Below are 11,421 nucleotides of genomic sequence, written 5' to 3'. Positions count from 1 at the left end.
GTACAAAACATATACAGTACGGTATGTACTGTGTTATGCAATAGAAGCAGTTCCTCCTACACTTTGAAAAGTTTTGACAGCTGAAACGAAAAGCAAAACTAACTACTTGAGCCTATTTCAGAAATGGCTAAAGGAGCCGATCTACAAGCACGCAACGCACAGTTACAGTAGTTGTTGGTGGTAGTAGTGGTCTGCTATTTTTGGAAACATTTAGCCCAAGGGTCTTCAACAGGGGGTCAGCAGGGGGTCCTTCAAATGGTTGTTTGATAGAAACTTTTTTTTCTCCTTTTTTATATTAACCACTTGAACCCTAATGTCCATATTCTGAGAACTTTAGCCAAAAATAGCAGATCTACCAGCTCACAACGCCTCGTGCTGCGAGGCGTTATCGGCTATGTTCAGCAAAGAGGTTTGGTGTAGAGGGGAAAAAAGAGCACACTTAAGTACAGAGTGAAAGGTCAAGTTTATTAAGTATTGACGGTTCAAGTGGTTATCTGATAACACAAGTTGACATGAATCCAAAATACACTGATGATTGTGCTGTCAAACGATGAAACTATATGAAATCTGGGGGTCCCTGCTTCATCTCTCTCTCAGCTAAGAGTTCCTTGGCCTGGAAACGTTGAAGAGCCCTGATGTAGCCTATAATGACTTGCCCACAACTAGGGACCCCAGGTTGAAGTGTCTAATGAACTCGTCTCTGTTCTGCAGGATGAAAATGCGACGTCACAGGGTGTTCTTGCTGTGCACGGTGGGCCTGTGTGTCATCTCCTTCCTGCACTACTACAAGGCCCTCCACTATGTGTCCCTGCTGCGTGAGCTGTCGGCGCCCTACCCCAACATCAAGTCCTTCATCATGGTCACCGGCTTCTTCTGGAGGGAGAGGGGCGGGACGGCTACCCCGTTAAGCCCCGCCTCGCCGGAGGAGGCCCCTCCGCCGCCAGTGCTCCGTCCGTCCGACACCAAGCCCCGCTTGGCCGCGGGTGCCGGGGGTATGGGGGCCCTGGGACTGGGGCCCAACGTGGTCATAGGGGGGCCAGGAATCGTGGGCAGAGCGGGGTTGGAGATGAGGCTGAGGGAAGAGCCGGCGCCTCCGCATCCCTGGGAGAAACCGGAGGAGCCCAGACGTGGAGATGTTCCCACTGAGGTGAGAGGTGCATTGAAACGGGGTCAGGTGTGCCATGCTGTTTCGTTTTTTTTGGCCCCCTTGGCATAGATTATAATGGGTTTGCATTCTGTGCGTGACCCATATGGCATTTGCTAATGCACAGAATCTGGGATGGCCATCCCATACACAATTGAACCATAAAGGTTGCTTATGTAGGACAATTCAGGACTGAAAATGACAGAGAAATATACAAAACAAAAGGAAAAAGAAAAGAGAGGACATAATGGATGGGACCGGTTACCATCAGTAAGCAGGGATAGTTGGTGTCCATAAGTGAAGTATGCATCATGGCAGCCAGGCATCCAGGTCACCTATTCAAATATTGTCAAGCAGTGCCAGGAATGGCTTTCACATTCTTTGGAACTCGTGACGTGAGCCCATTGAGAACCACTAGCTTAAGCCAAGGTAGAATTTCCCATCTTAAACTGAGGTTGCTCATAACCTACATTCCAATGGTTTGATTCAGTTAGTCATTGCTTTACTGTGTTTGGCAAGGTTGAATGCCATCATATTTTCTTTATCGCTGTTCTTCATCTCTGATTTCAGGAGAGAAGTGAAGATCACTTCAGGTCCTGGATGCCCAGCCACCCAGCCCAGCCTGCTAGACCTGAACTCCCAGCTCAGATGGTCTTGGCAGGAGCAGAGAAGCAGGCGTTGTTCCCCAATGTTCTCAAACCAGACCCCCTGGAATATATGGGAGACCTCCACACCCGAACTCTCAGGCTTCAGGACGACAAAACGGCCTACTTTGTCCGAACCAAAGCAGGGGCCCTCTGCTTCAGGCAGGGGACCGAGGTGGCCGCGCCAAGGGAGGATCCTGGGAGAGCGGGGGGCTCCGTGGCCACCGGAGCGGGGTCCAGGTCTGTCGCTCCCGGGCAACGCAGACCACTGGAGGTCCTGGAGCAGCCCTCCTCCGCTCCTCCCAAAGCTAAGGCCCGGCCCAGAGGCGGGAAGCGACTGGTGAAGTGCGTGTGCCGGCCGGGCTGGCACGGGCCGTACTGCGGGGTGCCCACCATGGTGTACCACTCCAATCTGCCCACCAAGGAGCGGCTGACGCCCAGGGAGGCGCCGCGGAGGGTCATCAACGCCATCAACGTCAACCATGAGTTTGATCTGCTGCACGTCCGCTTCCACGAACTGGCCCAATCCGTAGACCTCTTCCTGGTGTGTGAGTCGAACTTCACCGCCTACGGAGAGAGACGTCCGTTACGGTGAGTTATATGAGGTCAACAATAAACTGAAGGGTGATTTACTTAGGTGCGGCCGCCACAATGAAAATAGTCCGAAAAAAGCACACGTGAGCTTGTAGAATTTCTAGGTGTTGGCTGTGTGCACCTGAAGCAAGGTGTGGATGTACAGTACAGTATGTATACTGTATGTACTGTATGTACCGGACCCGGTATGTGTAATAAAATATCACAGATTCTCAGCAAATATTTCAGAGATACAGTTTAAATACTGTACAAATAATATTTAGAGAATAGACACTGATGTTGTGTTGATTTTCTTCGATTAGAACTGGAGCATGTTCACATTCTTTGCTCAGTCTTGAGTTTATCGTGTCTACAGCTCACAAATCCAATTTTACATCCTACCTCCACGGCATTGCAAGTGTCACCACTGGAAAAAACTATGACGGTAGTGATAAGTAGACGACATGAAATGCCTTTGGGAGCTGTTTGACTGTTGTTTATGACCGTAGAGGTGATTGCCGATCCTTGGATGGCATGATTGACACACTTAATCGCACTGTTTGACACCGCATGAACACTGAGATTGCAGTCAGAATATCCTTTTTCTGTGCGTGCAAGCGGCTTCATTGACATGTAGTCATAACCATGACGTGGTATGTGTGGGAGATGGTTGATAATGGGATTGTTGTATGTAAACTAGGTGTGCGTGGGCGGGCCAGTGAGCGATACAGAGAGGAACGGGGTGATTTATATTTAGTTGCACGCCAGTCGCAGCATACATGACGCATTGTGAGCTTGTGGAACTGCCAGGGGTGTCGCACCAAATTCTGGGCCCTGGGTACTTTAACTATTGAAGAATAGCAGATATACAAGCTCACAGCTGCGAGCTTGTAGATCTGCTATTCTTGAAAAATCTTGAACATTTGTGCAAGTCTTTGAATATTTCAAATCCTTCTAAGGTTTATGTCAGTGGCGCTCAAACCTTTTTACGTGAAGGACCCCCAAAATGATATGTATTTGGCCACGGACCCCCATCTCAAAGTATTTAGTTCCAGGGACCCCCCAGAAGCAAAATTTGAGTTAGAAATGTTAGCTTAAAAAATACACATATTCAAAGATTTGCACACATTTTCATGACTTTTCAAAAATAGCAGATCTACAATATATAGATATTGTAGATCTGCTATGTTTCAATAGCTAAAGTGTAAAATAATTAAGGCCCCTCCACCTTGGGCCCTGGTAACTCAGTCCCACTTTCCCCCCCTTGTGACGCCCCTGAGAACTGCTGTTTGATGTGCACAACGTGGCACACAAACAATAAATATAAGCCATTATGGCTTATTTATACTTTACATTATGGTTGATCTATCCCCCTTTCTCTATGACTTCTCCACAATATCTCCACACTCTTCTGGTACCTCAGGCTGCTGTATAAAAACGGCTTACTATCCAATATACTGTTCAATATTTGTTATAATAAATAATACATGCACGACTTGGTCTATGTTAGGTTCCTGAATTATTCAGCTGAGAGAGCATCATCTTGCTTGTGTCACCGTTTTTGGTTTTGTTATCAACCACATAATAAGACGCCTAAGGGTGAAAAGCGACCTCGCCCTAAAGACATCACTGGCCAGATGTCTTGGCCATCTGGCCAGTGATGTATATATCGGACCAGTTACCCATATATGGAGACCCCTGGTACCCATGAATATTCACAGATATGGGCTTAATATTGATGACATCAGGGATCTCCATATATGGGCATAAAAGGGATTTGGTTCCCCTGGCATCACAGGGATCTCCATATATGGGCATAAAAGGGATTTGGTTCCCTTAGCATCACAGGGATCTCCATATATGGGCATAAAAGGGATTTGGTTCCCCTGACATCACAGTGATGTGAGACTCAATCAACAAAAAAGACTATTACCCATAGAGACAGACAGACAGACAGACAGACAGACAGACAGACAGACAGACAGACAGACAGACAGACAGACAGACAGACAGACAGACAGACAGACAGATACGGTCATGATGTGACGGTTCTGATAGTAAATTGCGACCGTACTCTTTTGAAATTTTAAAATGTTTGGGAAATATTTGCAACGTTTTTAATAATGACATTCACCAAAATAGGACGACAGGTTTAAAGAAGCGAAACGATTCTAAATCCTCCTGAAATGACAATGATTTATTTATTGCTCCATCTCCTCCCCAACGATCCCCAGTTTCCTGCAGCTGCTCCTCAACGGTACGTACGACTACGTGCGCCACAAGATCCTGTACGTGTTCCTGGACCACTTCCCGGAGGGCGGGCGTCAGGACGGCTGGATCGCAGACGACTACCTACGCACCTACCTGACGCGCAACGGCATGTCCCGCGTCGTGGGCATGCGGCCCGACGACGTGTTCGTCATCAACGACGCCGACGAGATCCCCGCGCGCGAGGGCCTCCTCTTCCTCAAGCTGTTTGACGGCTGGACGGAGCCCTTCGCCATCCACATGCGCAAGGTGCGTGTGTGTGTGTGTGTGTGTGTGTGTGTGTGTGTGTGTGTGTGTGTGTGTGTGTGTGTGTGTGTGTGTGTGTGTGTGTGTGTGTGTGTGTGTGTGTGTGTGTGTGTGTGTGTGTGTGTGTGTGTGTGTGTGTGTGTGTGGGGGCGTCACAAGGGGGGGGGGAGTGGGACTGAGTTACCAGGGCCCAAGGTGGAGGGGGCGTTAATTATTTTATACCTTAGCTATTGAAAAATAGCAGCTTCTGTTTTTTGAAAAGTCGTGAAAATGGGTGCAAATCTTTGACTATATCTATTTTTTAGCGAACATTTATTACTCATATTTTGCTCCTGGGGGGGGTCCCTGGAACTAAATATTTTGAGATGGGGATCCGTGACCAAATACATATCATTTTGGGGGTCCTTCACATGAAAAAGTTTGAGCACCACTGACATAGGAAGGAAGGATTTGAAATATTCAAAGCGTTCCCAATCTAAATGGGTTAAACCCCCTATGAAGAACATTCATGGGGGCTCGCAGTGAATCCTTGTACCCAGGGCCCAGAATTTGGTGCGACACCCCTGTGTGTGTGTGTGTGTGTGTGTGTGTGTGTGTGTGTGTGTGTGTGTGTGTGTGTGTGTGTGTGTGTGTGTGTGTGTGTGTGTGTGTGTGTGTGTGTGTGTGTGTGTGTGTGTGTGTGTGTGTGTGTGTGTGTGTGTGTGTGTTGCTGCATGTTTTGTACAGCCATCTGTATTGCACAGAACACAATAAATATATCAGCAAACGTCATACATACTGCACGAGCGCTTTTAGTGATAAACATCAGATGGGTTGGTGACACATCAAGCTGAACTGGTGAGTTCACTGAAGGGTGCCTTATTGTATTAACGTATTCCGTTCCCTGCCTCTCATTAACACATTCTCTGGAAAACAACAGATGGAGAAATGATGCAACAAATGAACTGCATCGACTTTCATCCCATCGGCGTCATGATTAATTCCATTTCCTCCCTCTCTCTGTCTGTCTTTCTCTCTGTCTGTCTCTGTCTCTTTGTCTCTCTCTGTCCCTCTCTATCTCTTTCTGTCTCTCAGGCACGTGCACACACAGACATAAAAGTGGGGCTTGAGCCCCTGCCCTTTTACACCGTCTGTAAAAAGTGCAGTCTCCAGACCATGAATGCAGTTTTTACTATGGCGAAAGAAATGCAAATGTCCCTCTTGGCATGTCATACCCCAAGGCAGCATTCAAGAGAATTTTCTTGTCCAAACGCTCCTGAACTTGAATGCAGAGTCTTATGTTGAAATAATTGCCCTCACTGTCCAGAAATCAAAAAAACACATCTCCAGTATTGCCTTTTTTATTCTTAGTTTAGTGCGGTATCAAGCACCGAAAATAGCCGACCTCCAAGCTCACAACGCGTCGCAGCGTGACGCGTTGTGAGCTTGGGAGGTCTGCTATTTTCCATATTTTCACCAAAAGGCCCTTTTAGAAATGTCAGCCCCTGCCTCTCTAACATTCTCTTGCGCGTCCCTTGGTCTCTCTCATTTCTCAGTCTCTGTACGGGTTCTTCTGGAAGCAGCTGGGCTCCCTGGAGGTGGTGTCGGGCTGCACGGCGGGCATGCTCCACGACGTCTACGACAACGACGGCATCCGCCTCCGCCGCCGCGAGTACTACACCATGCCGGGCTTCCGCAAGTACGAGAACGACACGGGCCACATCCTGGTGCAGTGGGCGGTGGGCAGCCCCTTCCACTTCGCCGGCTGGCACTGCTCCTGGTGCTTCAAGCCCGAGGGCATCCACTTCAAGCTGGTGTCGGCGCAGAACGGCGACTTCCCGCGCTGGGGCGACTACGAGGACAAGCGCGACCTCAACTACATCCGGGACCTGATCCGCACGGGGGGCTGGTTCGACGGCTCCCTCCAGGAGTACCCCCCCACGGACCCCAAAGAGCACATGTACGCGCCCAAGTACATGCTGGAGCACTACGACAGGTACAGCTACCTCCTAGAGAACCCCTATATAAACACGGCCAGAGGAGGCGGCGAGGCGGGGTAAGGAGCTCCACAGGGGCAGATTGTTTAGCTAGTGTCGCCACAATGAGGCCACAGCACTGATTTGAGGAGGAGGAGTGGGGTGTGGGGGGGAGGCACAGTTTGTGTCTCCCACCAGGCCAGGTAGCACTGACGTTTCAGGAATATAAAGTCCCCATGGAAAGAGAAAAAAAAACTAAGGAAAAGAAAAATCATTAAGTTTCAATTTAAAAAGGGAATTGTGGATTGCATCCACCATGATTATCGGAGACAGATTTCAACAGGATCTAACCACTGGATAAATGAGTCTATTAATAACTCGTGACAACCCCGGGGAGGGGTGAAACTGTCTCCCTTTTCATCGCACCCACCCCCCCATCCGTTCCTCGCTCCTCCCATCTCGCTTCGCTCTGGTTTGAGAGACCTGCTGTCCGGGGGGGTGGGGGGGGGGAATAGGTGTCTGCTACGGTGGTGGGCGAAGGACATTCTTTGCGGTTGTGTGAATCCTGTGGAGGACGACAAAAAACAAAGAAGAAAAGAAAAACACACAGGATGCAAAAAAATATTGTCTTTTTTTTTTTTTTTTTTGTCAATGTTTACTTTGTGCAGACCGTCCAGCATCCCTGCTCCCAATTTCGCTCACCTATTGGATCATCCTCCCTAGAGCGAGCCACTTTATTGCATTTAATGACTTCCCTCCAGAACACACACACACACACACACACACAGAGACTCCATGCCATACATGTCTCTGCTTCCCAGTGGAGTATTAATCATATTTATACCCTCGAATACCAGACGCCAAAATGGAAAAGACTAAACAGAGATGTGTCAGCGCTTCACACACAGTGACTTCCCAAACAACACACCCATGTCCCCTCGTGCCTGCGCTCGTGTGTGTGCGTGTGTGTGTGTGCGTGTGTGTGTGTGTGTGTGTGTGTGTGTGTGTGTGTGTGTGTGTGTGTGTGGTCTCTCTTTGTAACATAATTGAGTGAACAGTGGGGCCACAGCGGTGACGAGATCAGAGAGAGGGAAGACTAAAGATGAGGGAGGGAGCACAGACCACTAGGGAAGAGGTCTGAAGAAAGGAGAGACAAAGAGGAGAGAGAGGAACAGAATGCAGGAGAGACCAGCCTGGTGGGGAGAGGAACAGGAGAGAGACTGACAGGGGAAAAGACACTAGAGAGGGAGAAAGGGAGTACAGATGAAAATGAGCTTCTCTCATCTGCTCTCCCACAGTGTCTGTGAAGCAGAACTGGCTGAGTGCGCAGAAACTGAGTGTGTGTGTGTGTGTGTGTGTGTGTGTGCGTGTGCGCGTGTGTGCGTGCGTGCGTGCGTGCGTGCGTGTGACCGACAGCTCTGAATAAATAATATGCTGTCAATAACTTAGAAGCAAAGCTATCGTTTATCTGAAGGAAAAAAAATAACAACTGGGAAAGATTGCTTCATCACCCCTCCCCCCCACCCCCCCCACACACACACACACACACACACACACACACACACACACACACACACACACACACACACACTGACACTCACACTCACACACGCCACACCCCATCTCTCTTTATCTCCCGCAAGCAAAAGGAAAAGAGAAGTGCTTGGCATTAAAAGTCCGGAAATAGACGGGATGGGAGGAGTTAAAACACAGGAAGAGGGCGGGGTCACATCAGGGGAGGAAGAGTGACTGCTGCGTTCAACTGAGGTCAACAATAACTGCTGAGAGCTGAGAGCATTTCATTCAGAGAGAGAGGGTCCGTTTGGTCACATTTATACCCTCTCAGAGCCACGCGTGGATAAATGAACGTTGAGGATTTTACGAGGATTTCCTCCTTGTTCCATTCTATAGCCTCTTTGTTCATTTCTCGCTTTCTCTGTCTTTCTCTTTGTCTCAGAATAGCTGCCTCTGTGTTTCTTGTTAACGCCTTTTTGCACCCTCATTTAGTCTCTCTCCCTCTCTCTCTCTTTCTCACACACACACACACACACACACACACACACACACACACACACACACACACACACACACACACACACACACACACACACACACACACAAAGTGTGTGTGAGTTGAGTCCTCCTGCATTTTTGTATCAATTTCCTCTTCATCAACAAAAGAGTGATCGCTGCCAGTAAAAGGCAGTTGTTTTGCTGCCTCTCTCTCTCTCTCTCTCTCTCTCTCATTCTCTCTCTCTCTCTCTCTCTCTCTCCCCTGCACTGTCCTGCAGGGCAGGGCAGTATAGTAGTTACCATGGCAATGCCTTTCATTTGCTCACAGATCACTATCAAGCCTACATTTAGGCATGATGAGTTAATGTACCGACAGTCCATACGCCTGCGGCCAACTGACATTTACACCATCTCCAAAGAATGGAAAGAACACACACATTGTGTGCCTGAAATAATGCACTGCTGTCTTTCTTTCTTTTCTTTCTTTCTTTTTTCCTCCTTTCTTTAAATGAATGTTGCACTCGCACTCGTACTTCCTCAGTTGCTGTGATTTAACCACATGAACCCCAGCGTCGCTATTCTGTGGGTGAACATTCAGCAGAAATGGTTGCAATGCCTTGTGAGCTTGTAGATCTACTTGAGATTTGGTGTAGAGGGAATAGAGGAGGGGAGCAAGTATAGGCAACTGGGATAGGGTTTAAATGGTTAAAATGATAACCAAGAATCCTGACCCGTGCAGGTTAAAGTTTATGGGATCGTGTCTGTCCACCTTTTTTTGGCCAGCGGACCACTTTGGAGGAAATTTAGTTTTTGAGCGGTGGTAAACCGCTCCATAGAGTGGCTGTGCGTGTGTCTGGAGCCTTTTTCCTCAGCGTTTTGCCATAGTAAAAGGTGTGTGTAGCATAGCCTGTACTGTACATCCTAGACTCAAATCCTAGTCTGATGACGTTATGCAAGCACGACCACCGCTCACTTCACATTGGGTGTGATTTTTATTTAATATATTTTGGGGTTAATCGCCCAGCCCTACTGCATATGAGTTAGATGCCTATACTACGGTCAATGTGTGCTGCTTGTGGGGCGTGTCGCTCTGCATAGGAAAGTGACATCGACGAGCAGTGCTCCTCTCTCCAAAGATTGAGCTATTTTCTGCTCAGAATACCCAGGGCGCTGCGCCAGACAATGCTGGATGGCGAGAGCCAGTGAAATGTGATGTGTGGCACAGGGAAGAGGAGCACGTCTTTATCATAGAAAATGCGTGGCAGAAAAGTGCTGGGCCTGGCAGCTGAGAAAGAAAAAGGAAAAACAACCGCTTTCCGTAAACACCGCCAGATAGAGCTAGAAATGGGATTTACATCCAAACACAAATACTGTATTACAGGGGGTCTGGGACCCCTAGGGGGTCCTCAGAGTTACTACAGGGGGTCCTCCAAATCTTTGATATATTAACCACTTGAACCCTAGCGTCCATATTCTGAGAACTTTAGCCAAAAATAGCAGATCTACAAGCTCACAACGCCTCGCAGCGCGAGGCGTTGTGAGCTTGTAGATCGGCTATTTTTGGCAAAGAGGTTTTGTACCGAGTGATGGGTCAAGTTTATATAAGTATTGACGGTTCAAGTGGTTAAATATCTGGAAGCACAAATTTACATGAACTCAAAATACACTGATGATTGTGCTATCAAACAATGAAACTATATGGAATCTATGAAAAGGCTGTGGGGGTCCCTGCTTTATCTCTCTCTCTCTCTCTCTCTCTCTCTCTCTCTCTCTCTCTCTCTCTCTCTCTCTCTCTCTCTCTCTCTCTCAATGATGGGGTCCTTGGCCTGAAAACGTTGAAGACCCCTGCTGTATGAAATACTGTCAAGAACAGTAACCAATCTACAGAGAAATGCTAACAATAAAGGGTCTAATATCACCACCACTGCACTAATTGGTTCCTCAGTCGAGGTGTCTCAAAGGTGAGCTTTCAGATCTTAGCAGCAGGGTTGTTTGGTGTTCAGAGAGATGCTTCTCTGACTAAACACGGGTTTGAACCCTACAGTAACCGACGTGTATTCAAAGACGAGCTGTTCTGCACTGCAGAAATGCTTGCTCATTGGTTGTCACTGTGGATGAGAGCATCAGCTGAAATACCTAAAGGAAAAATGTAAACGTTTTAAGACATCGGTTGCATTTTCCCATAATTATGTCACTGAGTCAGAGCATTTAGAGAGTGCGACCTAAACACCCCGGCTTGTTATGGCTTCCCAGCTATTAAGTCATGCTTGGTGAGGCTTGATGAAGCTGTTGACAGCTGTGTCAGGTCTGTCTTATTGGCTGCACACAAAAAAAAAAGATGGTCTGTGGTAGCAGCTGGTACGCCTGGGCGTTGAGAACCGCGGCCCCTGTGAAGGCAGCGAACTGACTGCTTTAACAAGGCCTTAAGTAGCATTACAGGAGGTAACGCAAATTAGATAGATAAGAGGTTTCTGGCGGACGGCGTCGATTTGCTGGAGGATACGGCATCGGTTTTGCCAATTATTTCAGAGTACATTGCCTGTTGAATTCACAACACAAACTACTTAGGACCTTCTAA

The 11,421-nt window shown here is 48.0% G+C and overlaps 1 protein-coding gene across 1 annotated transcript; it reads left to right on the top strand.

The window, feature by feature from the left end:
• Positions 1–709: 709 nt before the first annotated feature.
• Positions 710–6,914, top strand: mgat3b (beta-1,4-mannosyl-glycoprotein 4-beta-N-acetylglucosaminyltransferase b; the record flags this gene model as incomplete). Its single annotated transcript, XM_080722673.1, has 4 exons — positions 710–1,147; positions 1,715–2,379; positions 4,596–4,878; positions 6,411–6,914. The coding sequence occupies exons 1-4, from the start codon at positions 713–715 to the stop codon at positions 6,912–6,914; spliced, it is 1,887 nt and encodes a 628-aa protein (XP_080578799.1). The 5' UTR covers positions 710–712.
• Between the last annotated feature and the right edge of the window lie 4,507 nt (positions 6,915–11,421).

This window comes from Nannobrachium achirus (assembly GCF_963921795.1).
Source record: "Nannobrachium achirus genome assembly, chromosome: 3".
NCBI classification, from domain to species: domain Eukaryota; kingdom Metazoa; phylum Chordata; class Actinopteri; order Myctophiformes; family Myctophidae; genus Nannobrachium; species Nannobrachium achirus.
The sequence above is the reverse complement of the archived record's forward strand: the minus strand, read 5'-3'. Positions and strand labels throughout refer to the sequence as shown.